The sequence below is a fragment of the Ranitomeya imitator genome, chromosome 4 (assembly GCF_032444005.1).
Source record: "Ranitomeya imitator isolate aRanImi1 chromosome 4, aRanImi1.pri, whole genome shotgun sequence".
Taxonomy (NCBI): Eukaryota; Metazoa; Chordata; class Amphibia; order Anura; family Dendrobatidae; genus Ranitomeya; species Ranitomeya imitator.
The window spans coordinates 245,137,918-245,159,161 of record NC_091285.1 but is presented as its reverse complement, the minus strand read 5'-3'; the positions used below and the strand labels follow the sequence as shown (position 1 = coordinate 245,159,161).

Sequence of the window (21,244 nt, the reverse complement as noted above, 5' to 3'; positions counted from 1 at the left end):
GGGTCACTTGTGGGGGTTTCTACTGTTTAGGCACACCAGGGGCTCTGCAAACGCAACGTGACACCCGCAGACCATTCCATCAAAGTCTGCATTTCAAAAGTCACTACTTCCCTTCTGAGCCCCGACGTGTGCCCAAACAGTGGTTTACCCCCACTCATGGGGTATCAGCGTACTCAGGAGAAACTGGACAACAACTTTTGGGGTCCAATTTCTCCTGTAACCCTTGGGAAAATAAAAAATTCTGGGCTAAATAATTATTTTTGAGGAAAGAAAACGTATTTATTATTTTCACGGCTCTGCATTATAAACTTCTATGAAGCGCTTGGGGGTTCAAAGTGCTCACCACACATCTAGATAAGTTCCTTTCGGGGTCTAGTTTCCAAAATGCGGTCACTTGTAGAGGGTTTCTACTGGTAAGCCACATCAGGGGCTCTGCAAACGCAACGTGACGCCCACAGAGCATTCCATCAAAGTCTGCATTTCAAAACGTCACTACTTCACTTCCGAGCCTCGGCTTGTGCCCAAACAGTGGTTTACCCCCACATATGGGGTATCAGCGTACTCAGGAGAAACTGGACAACAACTTTTGGGGTCCAGTTTCTTCTGTAACCCTTGGGAAAATAAAAAATTCTGGGCTAAATAATTATTTTTGAGGAAAGAAAACGTATTTATTATTTTCACGGCTCTGCATTATAAACTTCTATGAAGCACTTGGGGGTTCAAAGTGCTCACCACACATCTAGATAAGTTCCTTTGGGGGTCTAGTTTCCAAAATGGGGTCACTTGTGGGGGGTTTCTACTGTTAAGCCACATCAGGGGCTCTGCAAACGCAACGTGACGCCCACAGAGCATTCCATCAAAGTCTGCATTTCAAAACGTCACTACTTCACTTCCGAGCCCCGGCATGTGCCCAAACAGTGATTTACCCCCACATATGGGGTATCAGCGTACTCAGGAGAAATTTGACCCCAAAAGTTGTTGTCCAGTTTCTCCTGTTACCCTTGGGAAAATAAAAAATTGCAGGCTAAAAGATCATTTTTGAGAAAATAATTTTTTTTTTTTTCATGGCTCTGCGTTATAAACTTCTGTGAAGCACTTGGGGGTTCAAAGTCCTCACCACACATCTAGATTAGTTCCTTTGGGGGTCTAGTTTCCAAAATGGTGTCATTTCTGGGGGATCTCCAATGTTTAGGCACACAGGGGCTCTCCAAACGTGACATGGTGTCCGCTAATGATTGGAGCTAATTTTCCATTTAAAAAGCCAAATGGCGTGCCATCCCTTCCGAGCCCTGCCGTGCGCCCAAACAGTGGTTTACCCCCACATATTGGGTATCTGCGTACTCAGGACAAACAGGACAACAATATTTGGGGTCCAATTTCTCCTATTATCCTTGGCAAAATAGGAAATTCCAGGCTAAAAAATCATTTTTGAGGAAAGAAAAATTATTTTTTATTTTCATGGCTCTGCGTTATAAACTTCTGTGAAGCACCTGGGGGTTTAAAGTGCTCACTATGCATCTAGATAAGTTCCTTGGGGCGTCTAGTTTCCAAAATGGGGTCACTTGTGGGGGAGCTCCAATTTTTAGGCACACGGGGGCTCTCCAAACGTGACATGGTGTCCGCTAAAGAGTGGAGCCAATTTTTGATTCAAAAAGTCAAATGGTGCTCCTTCCCTTCCAAGCCCTGCCGTGCGCCCAAACAGTGGTTTACCCCCACATATGAGGTATCAGCGTACTCAGGACAAATTGGACAACAACTTTCGTGGTTCAGTTTCTCCTTTTACCATTGGGAAAATAAAAAAATTGTTGCTAAAAGATAATTTTTGTGACTAAAAAGTTAAATGTTCATTTTTTCCTTCCATGTTGCTTCTGCTGCTGTGAAGCACCTGAAGGGTTAATAAACTTCTTGAATGTGGTTTTGAGTACCTTGAGGGGTGCAGTTTTTAGAATGGTGTCACTTTTGGGTATTTTCAGCCATATAGACCCCTCAAACTGACTTCAAATGTGAGGTGGTCCCTAAAAAAAATGGTTTTGTAAATTTCGTTGTAAAAATGACAAATCGCTGGTCAAATTTTAACCCTTATAACTTCCTAACAAAAAAAAATTTTGTTTCCAAAATTGTGCTGATGTAAAGTAAACATGTGGGAAATGTTATTTATTAACTATTTTGTGTCACATATCTCTCTGGTTTAACAGAATAAAAATTCAAAATGTGAAAATTGCGAAATTTTCAAAATTTTCGCCAAATTTCCGTTTTTATCACAAATAAACGCAGAATTTATTGACCTAAATTTACCACTAACATGAAGCCCAATATGTCACGAAAAAACAATCTCAGAACCGCTAGGATCCGTTGAAGCGTTCCTGAGTTATTACCTCATAAAGGGACACTGGTCAGAATTGCAAAAAACGGCAAGGTCTTTAAGGTCAAAATAGGCTGGGTCATGAAGGGGTTAATGTGCTTCTTTTTGATCCAGTCCTTTGTTGCCTTGCCTGTATGTTTTGTGTCATTGTCTTGATGGAAGACCCAGCCACGAACCATTTTTAATGTCCTGGTAGAGGGAAGGAAGTTGTCACTCAGGATTTTATGGTACATGGCGCCATCAATTCTCCCACTGAAGCGGTAACGTAGTCCTGTGCCCTTAGCAGAGAAACACCCCAAAATATAATGTTTCCACCTCCATTCTTCACAGTGGGGACGGTGTTCTTTGGGTCATAGGCATTATTTCTCTTCATCCAAACACAATAAGTCGAGTTAATGTCAAAGACTTCAATTTTTGTCTCATTTGACCACAGCATCTCCCAATCATTCACAGATTCATCCAGATATTTATTGGCAAACTTCAGACGGGCCTGCACATGTGCCTTCTTGAGCAGGGGGACCTTACGGGCACTGAAGGATTTTAAATCTTTACGGCTTAATATGTTACCAATGGTTTTCTTGGTGACTGTGGTTCCAGCTGCCTTGAAATCACAAACAAGTTCCCCCTGTGTAGTTTTAGGCTGATCTCTTACCTTCCACATGATCAAGGATACCCCACGAGGTTAGATTTTGCATGGTGACACACATCGATGTCGATTAACAGGCATTTTGTATTTCTTCCATTTTCTTACTATTGCACCAACAGTTGTCTCCTCACTCAGCGTCTTACTTATGGTTTTGTAGCCCATTCCAGCTTTGTGCAGGTCTATGATCTTGTCCCTAACATCTATATAAAGCTCTTTGGTCTTGCCCATGTTGTAGAGGTTAGAGTCTTACTGATTAATTGAGTCTGTGGACAGGAGTCTTTTATAAAGGTGACTATGTAAGACAGTTGACTTTAATGCAGGCAACGAGTTGATTAGGAGCATCTAACTGGGCTATAGGTGCCAGAACTCTTAATGGCTGGTAGGGGATCAAATACTTATTTATCACTGCAAAATGCAAATAAATTTATACAATGTGATCTTCTGGATTTTATTTTTGATAGTCGCTCAATGTTAAAATTAACCTACCCTTAAATTTATACACTGTTCGCATCTGTCAGTGGGCAAACTTAAGGTACCTTCACACATAACGATATTGTTAACGATATCGTTGCTTTTTGTGACGTAGCAACGATATCGTTAATGAAATCGTTATGTGTGACAGCGACCAACGATCAGGCCCCTGCTGGGAGATCGTTGGTCGCTGAATAAAGTCCAGAACTTTATTTCGTCGCTGGACTCCTGCTGACATCGCTGGATCGGCGTGTGTGACACCGATCCAACGAGGTCTTCACTGGTAACCAGGGTAAACATCGGGTAACTAAGCGCAGGGCCGCGCTTAGTAACCCGATGTTTACCCTGGTTACCATCCTAAAAGTAAAAAAAAACAAACGCTACATACTTGCCTACAGCCGTCTGTCCTCCAGCGCTGTGCTCTGCACTCCTCCTGTATTGGCTGTGAGCGTCGGTCAGCCGGAAAGCAGAGCGGTGACGTCACCGCTCTGCTTTCCGGCCGCTGTGCTCACATAGACAGTACAGGAGGAGTGCAGAGCACAGCGCTGGAGGACAGACGGCTGTAGGTAAGTATGTAGCGTTTGTTTTTTTTTACTTTTAGGATGGTAACCAGGGTAAACATCGGGTTACTAAGCGCGGCCCTGCGCTTAGTTACCCGATGTTTACCCTGGTTACCGGCGTCGCTGGAGAGCGGTCTGTGTGACAGCTCTCCAGCGACCAAACAGCGACGCTGCAGCGATCCGGATCGTTGTCGGTATCGCTGCAGCGTCGCTTAATGTGAAGGTACCTTTACAAGCAAGGGATCAAATAATTATTTCCTTCACTGTATAGCACAGTAATCCACAGCTAAATGACGTGCTGTAAAGCATGCACTCACCGAGTGACATGTTTTAATCATGCAAACTTCTGTCATATGTAGACCAGTCTCCTCTTTATCTCGTACATATAAACATATCATTCCAAGCATGATCAAAAACACTGCACATCTCTAGAGGGCCAATCACACAAATAAGACATTGCCATTGACTGTCATTCAACGGTGTTCATTAAAATAATAAAACTTGGCTCAAGTACAACATTCCTTTGATATGCTCTCATTTGTGCGAAGGCAAGCGAGCCAGCAGACTCATTCTGTCACTCTCAATCTCTGCACTGAAAATAGTTCAGTAATTAAAGGAAAAAATCCTACAGAAAATACTTCTGCAGTAGAGGTTTCATCTTAGGAACTTCTACTAAACTACTGTATATATGCTGCTGAAGTAAAGAGAGAAATCTACAATCTGAAGGATTTTCATAAGATTTGATGCATATGGAACGAAAAGCTCTACTGCATCAATATGCTCCGGCATACAGTGTGCTTTTGTTTTAACCCCTTAGTGAGCCAATTTGGCAATTAATGACCAAGCCAATTTTAAAATTCTGACCACTGTCACTTCATGAAGTTATAGCTCTGGAACGCTTCAACAGATCCCACCCATTTTGAGACGGTTTTCTCGTGACTTAAGGTACCTTCACACTAAGCGAGGTCGCTAGCGAGATCGCTGCTGAGTCACAAGTTTTGTGACACAACAGCGACTTCAGTAGCGATCTTGCTATGTTTGACACGTAGCAGCGACCAGGCCCCTGCTGTGAGATCGCTGGTCGTGTCGGAATGGCCTGGACCTTTTTTTGATCGTTGAGGTCCCGCTGGGTAGCACACATCGCTGTGTTTGACACCTTACCAATGACCTCGTTGACGACTCAGACACAGACACATAGGCGTGCATTTGCGTTGCCTTTTCCGCACCCCTCCACACCGATTGGTGGTCGCTACTGCGTTCTGATTGGCGGTCATGCCTTCAACAGAAGGCGACATAGTAGCACTTCCATCCTTTGTTCCTGACCGCGTGGTGGTTTGCAAATCGTTGTAGAGTTCTCCGGCCTGCGACTCCTCTTCGATTTATCTATTCTTCAACGGTTCTTCTGACACCTATATTTTGTGCACGGTATGTATCGTTTGGTGTCTCAAATGCGTTTTCATTTTAGGGCTATTGTGTCGCCTCATAAGGCAAGGCCGCCACCAATCAGAAAACAGTAGCGACCACCAATCGGAACTGAATGGGCGCAGAAAAGGCAACGCAAATGCACGCCTGTGTGACTACAACGTCACACAGGACGTCCCTCATCGAGGTCTGAATCGTCATAATAGCTGCCATGTGACAGGGTCACAACAACCAACGACATCGTTGTACAGGTCGCTACAGGTCGCCGCATCGCTGCTGCGTCGTTGGGAAGATCTCACTGTTTGACATCTCACCAGCGACCAAATAGCGACGCAGCAACGATCCCTGACAGGTCATATCGTTGTCGGGAATCAGGCCACCATCTAGTAATCTTATAAATGTGCTCCTGCTGTGTACTGTGTAATTGCGGTGTCTGACCATGCAGGGACATGATCTGCACATATCACATCTCCTGGGCAGGGGAGGAGAATAAAAGTGTACAACAGACAGCATGGGATCACAAATGATTTTTTCTGTGCAGTAAAATATTGTTTAAAAACAGCGTCCTCCCCTGCCCAGGAGCTGAGGTATGATCAGACAGTACAAAGCAGAGGCACATTTATAAAGATTATTTTAGCACAGGAGCATTTTTTTTTTTTAAACACATCCAATTGTGGAACATATTTTTCCCCAAGATCTATAGATTAAAATAAGCTTTGTTCATTGGAAACTCCTTTATGTAAAACTTACCAAAAATAAAGATTTTTGGAAATCTTCAAACGATGTATTAAATGAAAGATACCCTTTATACGCCCAGAGTTTTACCACTATTTTTAACCCCTTAATGACAGCCAATACGTCTTTTAACTGACATGAGATATAAGAGACTATCTTCCCCATACAGGAGACAATCCAGCAGCTGTGGGTTGTACACTATAGCTGACAACTTGCTGCAGCAGCCACAATCAGTGTTTGCACTGTCCAAATCTGTTTAACCCCTTAAGGTACCGTCACACTAAGCGACGCTGCAGCGATACCGACAACGATCCGGATCGCTGCAGCGTCGCTGTTTGGTCGCTGGAGAGCTGTCACACAGACCGCTCTCCAGCGACCAACGATGCCGGTAACCAGGGTAAACATCGGGTTACTAAGCGCAGGGCCGCGCTTAGTAACCCGATGTTTACCCTGGTTACCATCCTAAAAGTAAAAAAACAAACGCTACATACTTACCTACCGCTGTCTGTCCTCGGCGCTGTGCTTCTCTGGTCTGGCTGTGAGCGCCGGGCAGCCGGAAAGCAGAGCGGTGACGTCACCGCTCTGCTTTCCGGCCGCTGTGCTCACAGCCAAACCAGAGAAGCAGAGCACCGAGGACAGACAGCGGTAGGTAAGTATGTAGCGGTTGTTTTTTTTACTTTAACGATGGTAACCAGGGTAAACATCGGGTTACTAAGCGCGGCCCTGCGCTTAGTAACCCGATGTTTACCCTGGTTACCAGCGAAGACATCGCTGAATTGGTGTCACACACGCCGATTCAGCGATGTCTGCGGGGAGTCCAGCGACGAAACAAAGTTCTGGACTTTCTTCTCCGACCAGCGACAGCACAGCAGGGGCCTGATCGCTGCTGCCTGTCACACTGGACGATATCGCTAGCCAGGACGCTGCAACGTCACGGATCGCTAGCGATATCGTCTAGTGTGACGGTACCTTTAGATGCTGCTGTCAATAGTGACTACAATGTGGGGGCTTCTGCTTTATCCCAATTGGTGCCCTCAGATCAGGATTGTGTGGTCCTGATGTTTACGATGGCAATTCATGGCCAAATAGCGGCCTAAAGGTACCTTCACACATAACGATTTCGTTAACTATATCGTTGCTTTTTGCGACGTAGCAACGATATCGTTAACAAAATCGTTATGCGTGACAGCGACCAACGATCAGGCCCCTGCTGGGAGATCGTTGGTCGCTGGGAATGATCAGGACCTTTTTTTTTGGTCGCTGTTCACCCGCTGTCATCGCTGAATTGGCGTGTGTGACGCCGATCCAGCGGTGTGTTCACTAGTAACCAGGGTAAATATCGGGTTACTAAGCGCAGGGTCACGCTTAGTAACCCGATATTTACCCTGGTTACCATTGTAAAAGTTTAAAAAAAAACAAAAAAAACACTACATACTCACATTCCTGTCACGTCCCCCGGCGTCAGCTTCCCGCACCGACTGTCAGCGCCGGCCGGCCGTAAAGCAGAGCACAGCGGTGACATCACCGCTCTGCTTTACGGCCGGCGTTTACACAGTGCAGGGAAGCTGACGCCGGGGGACGTGATAGGAATGTGAGTATGTACTTTTTTTTTTTTTTTTTTACTTTTACAATGGTAACCAGGGTAAACATCGGGTTACTAAGCGAGGCCCTGCGCTTAATAACCCGATGTTTACCCTGGTTACCCGGGGACTTCGGCATCGTTGGTCGCTGGAGAGAGCGGTCTGTGTGACAGCTCCCCAGCGACCACACAACGACTTACCAACGATCACGGCCAGGTCGTATCGCTGGTCGTGATCGTTGGTAAATCGTTTAGTGTAACGGTACCTTTAGAGTCTGACAGCTGTTGTAATCTGTTCAGGAGTTAGCAGCATTTAGGTGGTAAAAATACACATTTTCATTCCGGTCATGCCACTTTGCATTAATTCCTGAAAAGCACCTGAACGGTTAATAAACTACCTGACTTCTGTTTTCAATATGTCAAGGGGTGCGGTTTTTAAAATGGTATAACTTTTGGCGGTTTTCCAATATATAGGACCGCTAAAGTCACTTCAAACATGGATAAGTCCCTAAAAAAATAAATTTTGTAAACTTCCTTTGAAACATGAAAAATTAGTGCTACATTTTTAAAACTCCCTAAAATTGCTAACAAAATAAAAGAACATTTTACAAATGGTGCTGGTGTAAAGCAGACATGAGGGAAATGCTATTTATTAATGGTTTGCTGTGGTATGACTATCTGGATTAAAGGGATAATCATTCAAAGTTTGAAAATTGCACATTTTTTAAGATTTTTCTCAAATTTCCTGATTTTTTTAAATAAATAAACAAAACATAACTATCTAAATTTACCAGTAGAATAAAGTATAATGTGTCACGAAAAAAAAAATCTCAAAATCACTGGGATTTGTTGAAGCGTTCCAGAGTTATTACTATATAAAGTGACACTGGTCAGATTTCAAAAATTTGGCTCCGTCACTAAGGGGTTAAATCTTCCCAGAGTCTCTTACATCATCTAGATTTTAACCCCTTTACCCCCAAGAGTGGTTTGCACGTTAATGACCAGGCCAATTTTTACAATTCTGACCACTGTCCCTTTATGAGGTTATAACTCCGAAACGCTTCAACGGATCCTGGTGATTCTGACATTGTTTTCTCGTGACATATTGTACTTCATGATAGTGGTAAAATTTCTTTGATAGTACCTGCGTTTATTTGTGAAAAAAACGGAAATTTGGCGAAAATTTTGAAAATTTCGCAATTTTCAAACTTTGAATATTTATGCAATTAAATCACAGAGATATGTCACACAAAATACTTAATAAGTAACATTTCCCACATGTCTCCTTTACATCAGCATAATTTTGGAACCAATTTTTTTTTTTGTTAGGGAGTTATAAGGGTTAAAAGTTGACCAGCAATTTCTCATTTTTACAACACCATTTTTTTTTAGGGACCACGTCTCATTTGAAGTCATTTTGAGGGGTCTATATGATAGAAAATGCCCAAGTGTGACACCATTCTAAAAACTGCACCCCTCAAGGTGCTCAAAACCACATTCAAGAAGTTTATTAACCCTTCAGGTGTTTAATAGGAATTTTTGGAATGTTTAAATAAAAATGAACATTTAACTTTTTTACACAAAAAATTTACTTCAGCTCCAATTTGTTTTATTTTACCAAGGGTAACAGGAGAAATTGGACCCAAAAAGTTGTTGTCCAATTTGTCCTGAGTACGCTGATACCCCATATGTGGCAGTAAACCACTGTTTGGGCGCATGGGAGAGCTCGGAAGGGAAGGAGCGCTATTTGACTTTTCAATGCAAAATTGACAGGAATTGAGATGGGACGCCATGTTGCGTTTGGAGAGCCACTGATGTGCCTAAACATTGAAACCCCCCACAAGTGACACCATTTTGGAAAGTAGACCCCCTAAGGAACTTATCTGGATGTGTGGTGAGCACTTTGACCCACCAAGTGCTTCACAGAAGTTTATAATGCAGAACCGTAAAAATAAAAAATCATATTTTTTCACAAAAATTATATTTTTGCCCCCAATTTTTTATTTTTCCAAGGGTAAGAGAAGAAATTGGACCTCAAAAGTTGTTGTCCAATTTGTCCCGAGTACGCTGATACCCCATATGTGGCAGTAAACCACTGTTTGGGCGCATGGGAGAGCTCGGAAGGGAAGGAGCGCCGTTTGACTTTTCAATGCAAAATTGACAGGAATTGAGATGGGACGCCATGTTGCGTTTGGAGAGCCACTGATGTGCCTAAACATTGAAACCCCCCACAAGTGACACCATTTTGGAAAGTAGACCCCCTAAGGAACTTATCTGGATGTGTGGTGAGCACTTTGACCCACCAAGGGCTTCACAGAAGTTTATAATGCAGAGCCATAAAAATAAAACAAAATTTTTTTCCCACAAAAATTATTTTTTAGCCCCCAGTTTTGTATTTTCCCTAGGGTAACAGGAGAAATTGGACCCCAAAAGTTGTTGTCCAATTTGTCCTGAGTACGCTGATACCCCATATGTGGGGGGGAACCACCGTTTGGGCGCATGGGAGGGTTCGGAAGGGAAGGAGCGCCATTTGGAATGCAGACTTAGATGGAATGGTCTGCAGGCGTCACATTGCGTTTGCAGAGCCCCTAATGTACCTAAACAGTAGAAACCCCCCACAAGTGACACCATTTTGGAAAGTAGACCCCCTAAGGAACTCATCTTGATGTGTTGTGAGAGCTTTGAACCCCCAAGTATTTCACTACAGTTTATAACGCAGAGCCATGCAAATAAAAAATATTTTTTTTCCACAAAAATTATATTTTAGCCCCCAGTTTTGTATTTTTCCAAGGTTAGCAGGAGAAATTGGACCCTAAATGTTGTTGTCCAATTTGTCCTGAGTACGCTGATACCCGATATGTGGGGGGGAACCACCGTTTGGGCGCATGGGAGGGCTCGGAAGGGAAGGAGCATCATTTGGAATGCAGACTTAGATGGATTGGTCTGCAGGCGTCACATTGCGTTTGCAGAGCCCCTAATGTACCTAAACAGTAGAAACCCCCCACAAGTGACCCCATATTGGAAACTAGACCCCTCAATTAACTTATCTAGATGTGTTGTGAGAACTTTGAACCCCCAAGTGTTTCACTACAGTTTATAACGCAGAGCCGTGAAAATAAAAAATCTTTTTGTTTTCCCACAAAAATTATTTTTTAGCCCCCAGTTTTGTATTTTCCCAAGGGTAACAGAAGAAATTGGTCCACAAAAGTTGTTGTCCAATTTGTCCTGAGTACGCTGATACCCCATATGTTGGGGTAAACCCCTGTTTGGGCACACAGGAGAGCTCGGAAGGGAAGGAGCACTGTTTTACTTTTTCAACGCAGAATTGGCTGGAATTGAGATCGGACGCCATGTCGTGTTTGGAGAGCCCCTGATGTGCCGAAACAGTGGAAACCCCCCAATTATAACTGAAACCCTAATCTAAACACACCCCTAACCCTAATTCCAACGGTAACCCTAACCACACCTCTAACCCTGACACACCCCTAACCCTAATCCCAACCCTATTCCCAACTGTAAATGTAATCTAAACCCTAACCCTAACTTTAGCCCCAACCCTAACTGTAGCCCCAACCCTAACCCTAGCCCTAACCCTAGCCCTAGCCCTAACCCTAGCCCTAACCCTAACCCTAGCCCTAGCCCTAGCCCCAACCCTAGCCCTAACCCTAGCCCTAGCCCTAGCCCTAACCCTAGCCCTAACCCTAGCCCTAACCCTAACCCTAGCCCTAGCCCTAACCCTAGCCCTAACCCTAGCCCTAACCCTAGCCCTAGCCCTAACCCTAGCCCTAATGGGAAAATGGAAATAAATACATTTTTTTTCATTTTTCCCTAACTAAGGGGGTGATGAAGGGGGGTTTGATTTACTTTTATAGCGAGTTTTTTAGCGGATTTTTATGATTGGCAGCCGTCACACACTGAAAGACCCTTTTTATTGCAAAAAATATTTTTTGCAATACCACATTTTGAGAGCTATAATTTTTCCATATTTTGGTCCACAGAGTCATGTGAGGTCTTGTTTTTTGCGGGACGAGTTGACGTTTTTATTGAAAACATTTTTGGGCACGTGACATTTTTTTATCGCTTTTTATTCCGATTTTTGTGAGGAAGAATGACCAAAAGCCAGCTATTCATGAATTTCTATTGGGGGAGGCGTTTATACCGTTCCGCGTTTGGTAAAATTGATAAAGCAGTTTTATTCTTCGGGTCAGTACGATTACAGCGATACCTCATTTATATCATTTTTTTATGGTTTGGTGCTTTTATACGATAAAAACTATTTTACAGAAAAAATAATTATTTTTGCATCGCTTTATTCTCAGGACTATAACTTTTTTATTTTTTTGCTGATGATGCTGTATGGCGGCTCTTTTTTTGCGGGACAATATGACGCTTTCAGCGGTACCATGGTTATTTATATCTGTCCTTTTGATCGCGTGTTATTCCACTTTTTGTTCGGCGGTATGATAATAAAGCGTTGTTTTTTGCCTCGTTTTTTTTTTTTTTTTCTTACGGTGTTTACTGAAGGGGTTAACTAGTGGGACAGTTTTATAGGTCGGGTCGTTACAGACGCGGCGATACTAAATATGTGTACTTTTATTGGTTTTTTTTTTTTATTTAGATGAAGAAATGTATTTATGGGAATAATATATTTTTTTTTTTTTCATTATTTTGGAATTTTTTTTTTTTTTTTTTTTACACATTTGGAAATTTTTTTTTTTACTTTTTTACTTTGTCCCAGGGGGGGACATCACAGATCAGTGATCTGACAGTTTGCACAGCACTCTGTCAGATCACTGATCTGATAGGAGTGCAGGCTGCTTCACAGTGCCTGCTCTGAGCAGGCTCTGTGAAGCCACCTCCCTCCCTGCAGGACCCGGATCCGCGGCCATCTTGGATCCGGGGCTCGAGCAGGGAGGGAGGTGAGGAGACCCTCGCAGCAACGCGATCACATCGCGTTGCTGCGGGGGGCTCAGGGAAGCCCGCAGGGAGCCCCCTCCCTGCGCGGTGCTTCCCTGCACCGCCGGCACATCGCGATCATCTTTGATCGCGGTGTGCCAGGGGTTAATGTGCCGGGGGCGGTCCGTGACCGCTCCTGGCACATAGTGCCGGATGTCAGCTGCGATAAGCAGCTGACACCCGGCCGCGATCGGCCGCGCTCCCCCCGTGAGCGCGGCCGATCGGCTATGACGTACTATCCCGTCCAGGGTCAGATAAGCCCAGGGCACCTCGACGGGATAGTACGTCTAAGGTCACAGAGGGGTTAATAGAAGAACCTACTTTTAAAACTGTGCAGAAAACCATCTCAGCAATGATAAACCAGTCAGTTCTCCTTATCAAACAGCATAATAATTGTTCCATAAACAGATGGCACCGATATCTCCAGTACCATGAGATACAATGAGGTCTCCTGACAACAGTATCCTTAGCATTAAACAAGCAAAACTATTATTGACAGTCCTAGCAAACTCATGAGGAACATTAGAGCTTTTGGACCCCAAACTATGGCCAGATGTGAATTGCTTTGAGAAGTCTGAAAAGTCACAAAACTTTTGGGCTAAGCGGAGTTGTGCAAAAAATGTTAACTTTTCGCATTATCATGTTAGTTTTGACCAGCTTCACCAATAAAGGGTGAGCTATGGCGAAACAAGGGCACAACACAACAGCTTGTCTAATTCATGACGAGCTGTAATGTTTCTTAGGCCGGAGTCACACATGCGAGAAACACGTCAGTGTCTCGCATGTGAAAACCAAGCTCTGGCGCCGGCACTTCAGAGTGGAGCGTGCGGCCGCATAGCAACACATGGAGCCGCATGCTCCACTCCCAAGTGCCGGCGCCAGATCTTGGTTTTCACAGGCGAGACACTGACGTGTTTCTCGCATGTGTGACTCAGGCCTTAAACCAGAACCCTTTCTCCAGTTCCCGACTGGAGTAAAATTTGTGGAGAGGATCACACCACTTGTCAGATGGTTCCGAATGATTAAAAGGCATGTGCTTTGTAATGAATCAGAAGCATTCCCCCTCATCAATGCTGGCGAGAATATTACCACTCCTGATGAATCGGACCCATGCATTTTCCCATTCTGAGTCTAGGCCTAGGGATGTGTGTCCAGCATTGCATGGCTGCACAAACTAAAAGTTTAAGTAAAGGAGGATTAGCGCTAAATTTATTGAAGCTCGCATTATTCCCTCTCAGAGCACAGAAAGGAAATCAGACAAGATATGCCTCCTAAGAACATGCCCACTCGAGTTACTTTACAATCTTGCCATCAAGAAAAGTCAGTTGTGATCTGTTGTCATTAATCATTAGCCATGCCAAAGGCCATTTATTGGCAAGACCAATGCCATTTACTTGGGTTTTCCCACAAAGTTCATCTTAATTAATATTTTAATCAATAGATCTTTGAATAATAATAAGTTCCAAAACTGGTTGGGTTAAAACAAATGTTCCTGTGCTGAGATAATCTTATACATGTGGAGGAAAGGGGTAGAAGCAAAAGAGTGTACAGACATTACAGCTGGGGATCGCAGTTGATTCTTTCTTTGAAGTGTGCAAATTGTCTCATAAGAGAGGAAGAGGACTAGAACTCTAGTGCCACCTATTGGAAGTAGCAATTCTAACAGTCAATCAATGTTGACCTTTTAAATGGAACCTGTCTCCCCCAAAATCGAAGGTGAGCTAGGCCCACCAACATCAGTGGGCTTAGCTGAAAGGCCTCATTGACCTTTCCTGGTGCCTGCGCACTGCAGTACTTTGCTCTCCCCTCAACAGGGCAGACAAAATACGCCTGCGCCGGAGCCGCAGCATGAAGACAAGAAGAGGACGTCATCGTAAGAAGATAGGAGGCCCCAGAACGGACCGCGACGCCCATCGGATCGGACCGCCTGCCCACCCATGTGAGTATAATCTAACCTCATTTTTCTCATATTTCAGGATACATCGGGGGCTTATCTACAGCATTATAGAATGCTGTAGATCAGAGGTGTCAAACTGCATTCCTCGAGGGCCGCAAACAGGTCATGTTTTCAGGATTTTCTTGTATTGCACAAGGTGCTGGAATCATTCTGAGCAGGTGATTAAATTATCACCTGTGCAATACAAGGAAATCCTGAAAACATGACCTGTTTGCGGCCCTCGAGGAATGCAGTTTGACACCTCTGCTGTAGATAAGCCCCTGATGCCGGTGGGCTTAGCTCACCTTCGATTTTGGGGGCGACAGGTTCCCTTTAACGAGCCTTGTCACATTTAGACGGTGGCCATTACAACTACTGTTCCTTCCCCAATGAAGCCGTGTATGCGGTGAAATATTTTGGGGGAAACATTCATTTTTATAGCGCCATGGCGCTTTACATGTGAAAAAGACGCATATATAGACAAGTACAATAAACATGAGCAATACAAGGCACACACAAGCACAGAAGGAGAGAGGACCCTGCCCGCGAGGGCTCACAGTCTACAGGGGATGGGTGAGGATACACTAGGAGAGGGTAGAGCTGGTCGTGCAGCGATTCAGCAGGCTAAGGATTACTGCAGGTTGTAGGCTTGTCGGAAGAGGTAGGTCTTCAGGCTCTTTTTGAAGATATCCATGGTAGGCGAGAGTCTGATGTGTTGGTGTAGAGCGTTCCAGAGTATGGGGAAAGCACGTGAGAAGTCTTGTATGCGGTTGTGGGAAGAAGAGATAAGAGGGGAGTAGAGAAGGAGGGAGATCTTGAGAAGATCGAAGGTTGCATGTAGGTAAGTACCGGGAGACCATGTCACAGATTTATGGAGGAGACAGGTTGTGGATGACTTTCTATGTCATAGTTAGGGTTTTGAACTGGAGCCTCTGGACAACAGGAAGCCAATGAAGGGCTTAGCAGAGAGGAAAGGCTGGGGAATAACAGGGAGACAGGTGGATTAGTCGAGAGGCAGAGTTTAGGATAGATTAGAGTGGTGCAAGAGTGCTAGAGGGTAGTCCAGAGAGTAGGAGGTTGCAATAGTTGAGGTGGGAGATGATGAGGGCGTGCAAGAGCATTTTTGCAGTTTCTTGGTCAAGGAATGTACGGAAGCGGGAAATATTTTTGAGTTGGAGTCGGCAGGAGGAGGCAAGGGCTTGGATATGTGGCAGAGTCGAGGATCACCCCAAGGCACCTAGCATATGCGGAACTGGAGAAAGTGAGCAGCCATTGACATTGATGGTTAGGTCAGTGGAAGGGTAGAGTGTGATGGGGGCAATATTAGCAATTAGGGGCAGATTATTTTAAATAATTCACTACCAGTAATACCCTTGTTTAATTTATCTTTAATAAAAGTTCAAGAAATTGTTCAAAACTTCGGCACCTTCTTGTTATAACCCTCGCTTGTGCCCAATAAAACCTGTATTTCCCTCACATGCTGGCACTGCGGTGTCTGAACCCACTCTACCTGATAGCTCTCATGCATTTCTGTGACCATGCAGGGCCCCAATCAGCGCTGGCGCCACTTTCTTCGCCTTTGGACAAATCACACATGAAGAGGAAGTCCAGGTTCAGCTGCAGACCGGACCTTCCTTTTCATGATTGATTTGTCCAAAGGCAAAGAAAGTGGTGTCAGCGCTGATTGGGACCGTGTGTTATGTGTAACAACACCGCACAAGAGCGGGTCCTGACATTGCGGGAACGGCACTGACACGAGAGGAGAGTATTGGCTTTATTATTTTATGGGGGACAAACATTTTGATCAAAAAGGGGTTGTCCTAGTAGTGGAAAACCCCCTTTAAAGTTTTATGGTCTGTTAGTGAGGATTATGCAATTTTGTCCTGCCTAGTTCTGTTTTTCATTAGTAATATATCCCCCCAGGTCATTTGTACCCCACTGGTTTTTCTTTTTTAGTTTGTATTATGAAAACTTGTGACAGATACACTTTCATATGAATCTTTTAGAATTCAATTATTTCTGAATTCAAGCTGGACAGTAAATTATAGTATGCCACATACTATGTGGAAAAAAAATACATATTCCCATACATACTAGGAAACTCTTTAAAACATTCGCCATACAGAACTGCACTTACCGTTGTCTTTGCTGCTGTTCTCCTCTATGGTCATCTGCTCCGCCAGTTCAGATAAAGACTCATCTATCGTCTGGCTGCCTCTCAGGGTTAGTGAAAGTCGCCTCTTAAACTTTTTCATGGTTCAGGTAAAAAAAATGAGCACAGCACAAGGAAGCCTGTAAAAGAAAGATAGCCATTTAGATGACCAAAAACAACCATTAGATGGGCTGCAAGGTTAAAACAAAAATCAAATTCATTCTACCGTCATCTCCAAAAATGTCAGTACATGTGCAATTTTAGAATAAGACAAGACACGCTCGATTTTCACAAGTTTTACAAGTCAATAAAGCCATCCAGTAGACGTAGCCAATGAAGTCATAACCAAACCTCTAATTAAAAACACAGTATACACACACGTATTAAGGGCAAGGTTTACAGACGTACATTAAGCACGACCCATTTAAAAACTCTTTCAATGACAAAGTGCATCATAAAAAAAAAGGTTAAATACAGTCCAACATTTGCTAGAGCGAGCAGCCTGATCGAGAAACCCAGAATACAATGCCTTGCCTGCCAAGAACACAGGCTGGGAGTGCAACAAAACCGGTACAGCTCATTCTGGCTGCAGCAGAAAACCGAGACTAGCACCCAATTGTCAAAATACAGAAAGACAGAGCTCCCTGTACCAAGCAGGCCACTACAGCATTAGCCATCATGAAATGTCGGCGACAGCGGAAAAAAGTCCACCATGCCAGAAGTGATGATGAAAGCTGCCCTAATGCTCAGAAGATGGCGCCGCAGTCATTCTCCGCATGGTTCATATGTTGTGGTGCACTACACCCAATTTTTTGATGATGCCAGGCTCCAGCACCATTACACCAGTGACCTTGGCATTCCGCTACTCTATACTTCCTGCCTCCGATGCTGTAATCAGATTGATGCAATTTACTTAAAAAGCAAATCTGTCAGCAAGATCAACCCCCCAAACCACAGATGCAGGCACACAGATCTTTGAAATGTAAACCAAGTAACGCCTTATTACCTTCTATCTGTTGCTGCAGTCCCCAGAAATGAGCATTTTAATTCATATGCAAATGAGGTGATAAGTGCTGCAGGTATAAAGGAGATTCCTGAGTCTCAGCCTCCTGAAGTTGCTCCCATAGCCAGCTTCAGCCTCTCTAGTCAGACTGATGGAGCAGCAAGCAAGGAAATCGGATAGTGCGCTATCTCATATAGTGAGCCATCAAACAAGTGAAAGAGGCTGGTGGACAAAACCTCCGGAGGCCAAGGCTTAGGAAGTGCTCTGTCATGCCCCAGAAGACTAATTCTCGGGAATACAGCAAAAGATGATTTGAAGGCATCAGTGTATTTACATTTTAATGCCAAGCATGTCCATATCTGCGGTGTGGGAGGTTGATCCTACCCCTCAGATCAGATTCTATATAGTCAGTAATATACCATGGTGTGCCGGTGTCAAATCTGCAACCCCGTATATGATCCAGATAATGGGCCATACATAAGATATATTACGGTCTCACCTAAATTCCCTGAAGAGGACACGGTCATACTGTACAAAGTATATTACAGTAGCAAGGCTGAAAGGCAATGCGCACACCACAATTGCTGGAGATTTTCCACCTGGATATTGAGGCAGAAAATCTGAAGCATTTTATAGTAGCAGTACATTGTATAAAAATGTTCATTAACAAGAAAAGAGGGAAATGGCCACAAGTAAATATACACCAGGTCTTTTTGTCCACACATCCCAAATACTTTTCTTTAATAATAATACAATCCCTGTACAGAGTCCAGGGCGTTAAGATAAACCTTTCAAGTAAGGCCCCTTTCACACATCAGGTTTTTGCCGTCAGGCACAATCCGGCGAATTTTGAAGAAAAAAAAACAGATCTGGAAAAAGTTGCTGCCGGATCCGTTTTTTCTCATATGCTTGTATTAGCGCCGGATTGCGCCTGATGGCCTCATGTTTCATCCGTTTTTTGCTGGATCCGTCCAAAGTTAGTTTTCAGAGAAAACGTACATGGGAATTTTTTTTTTCTGTCAGGCAAAAAAAAACATGAAACGTGAGGTGAAATGATCAAATCAGTTTTTTTTTTTTTTTTTTGTTTTACACAAATCACGCATTTTCCTTTCTGCAAATTTGCAACGGATCTGTTTTTTTTTTTTTTTCAAAATTAGCTGGATTGTGCCTGACGGCTAAAAACGGATGTGAGGAACAGGCCTAACAGTACAGCTTTTTCACCGGTCTGCCCATGTAGGCACAGTCCTGCACATCAGAAGCATCCAGCAAAGACTTTGGGTATGTTCACACGTTCCTGATTTCCATCCTTTTTTTTTTTCAGGACTGAAACCGCAGCTCTTGGCAGAAAACGCAGGTCCTTTTTTTTGGTCCTTTTTTTGTGCTTTTTTGGTGCGTTTTTTGATGCGTTTTTTGATGCAGTTTTCTATGCAGAGTCTGTGTGTTTTCTAGGAAGTTTTTTAGGGTTAAAATGGCTGAAAATACCCTACCCCTACCCCTATTCTAACCCTATTCTAACCTTAGTGGAAAAAAAAAAAAAAATTCTTAATGTTTTTATTGTCCCTACCTATGGGGGTGACAAAGGGGGGGGGGGTGTCTTTTACTATTTTTTTATTTTGATCACTGAGATATAACCTCTCTCAGTGATCAAAATGCACTTTGGAACGAATCTGCCAAGATGGCGGCGCCCAGGGAGAAGACGGCCGGACGGACACCGGGAGGCCGGGTAAGTATAAGGGGGGGAGATTAGGGCACGGGGGGGGGGGGGGGGGGGCATCGGAGCACGGGGTGGAGCATCGGAGCATGGGGGGTGGGATCGGGGCAGCCACACTCCGCCCACGCACTTCCGCCCGCTTCCCCGCACTTCCTGCTGCAGCGGTTCGGCACCACAAACCGCAATAAAATCCGCAGATATATTTTTGATCTGCGGGTTTGACCTCACAATGGAGGTCTATGGGTGCAGAACCGCTGCGGCTCCGAAAAAAGAAGTGACATGCTCCTTTTTTCCCGCAGCTATTCAGCGCGGCTTTTTTTTTTAAATTCAGGATCATGTGCACAGCGGTTCCTGTTTTCCATAGGGTACATTGTACTGTACCCTGTATGGAAAACAGCTGCGGAACCGCAGCGGCAAAAACGCTGCGGTTCCGCAGTAAAAAACGCACTGTGTGAACATGGCCTTTCTATTCACCAGGTCAGAACATTCCTACAAAACAGTGCAAATTACACAGTCACAACAGTCTTCTGACATTACTGCACCACGAAGAGCGTCAGACACCAAGGACTGTCATATGCTCAATTAAAAAAAAGCCAATCGCTTTCTGGCCAAACTAAGAGCTTGCAAAAGATTTCTACAACTGCTGTAAAGTATCCTGTATAAACTAAAAACTACAAGTCACTGGGACAAGGAGAAAATGGAGTCCAAATAGCCAATAAAAAAAATCTCTAAATTTTATTTTCACAAAAATATTGTACAGAAAAAAATCAAATAAACAAAAATCATATATATATATATATATATATATATATATATATATATATATATATATATATATATATATATATATATATATATATATATATACAGTACATGGGTCTTTAGTTGCTGGATGGTTAAATCCACAGGTGCACAACTAGGGCCGAAGAAAAGGGCAGGTGTATACACATATGGGGTGCAGCCACGGGGCATATAATTTAGTTTACCATGGACTCTAGTATATCACATATACACAATAGAGTGTGTCATAACAGTCCACCACAGTATTAATGTAATAATCCCCGTGCCTGGCTGCTTACCCCGTCATTAATACGTTATCATGTTAAGTAGAAAGTCACTAATTACCCATGTCGTTGATTTTAGAAGTAAACAGTCATGTTTTTGGAGCACTGGACATCGCGCCATGTGCCATTACCAGCTCAATTAAAATTGGCTGCTAACTCGGAACACAGTATTTAATGCGTAGTTGACGTTATGAATGCCCAGATCTCACAAATGAGTGATCTCACGTCAGCATAATATTAAGGACTGAATGAAAAACGCACACCACCATTACCATGGCTGTCCAAATACAACTGCAATCGGTAAAAATGAGGAATAAATGATGATCTCCTGTGGGACTCATGCAGGGGAGTCTGGTTACTAAAGTCAGCACTTTTTGCACTTGTTTGTACCAAATAGTATTTTTTCCCTGCTCTGATCATCCCCTCAGCAGGGGCTTGTGTGCGGACAAACTGCACATTTCCCTTTGATGTAATGTAAATTTGCTAATTCATCCTGAGTGGCTCGTTGACTCGCATTAATTCACCAGCATATTCATTTCTTAATGCCACCATTCATGGCAGGAATTATTTTTCCAATTACCGTAGGTACTTGAAAACACTCTAGCTACTAAAGAATAACAGATTTAGCCATCATCTAGTATCCGGTA

At 43.6% G+C, this 21,244-nt stretch overlaps 1 protein-coding gene across 4 annotated transcripts in view; it reads right to left on the bottom strand.

Moving 5' to 3' along the window:
* Window positions 1–21,244, bottom strand: part of CDK17 (cyclin dependent kinase 17) — a 224,508-nt gene that overhangs the window by 118,241 nt on the left and 85,023 nt on the right. For 3 of the 4 annotated variants that reach the window (XM_069764460.1, XM_069764463.1, XM_069764462.1), the window contains exon 2: window positions 16,805–16,959. In XM_069764460.1, the coding sequence (XP_069620561.1) occupies window positions 16,805–16,922 (118 nt within the window). In that variant the 5' untranslated portion in view covers window positions 16,923–16,959. Of the gene's footprint in view, window positions 1–16,804; window positions 16,961–21,244 lie in introns of all 4 variants that reach the window. The other variant, XM_069764461.1, reaches the window with a different exon arrangement.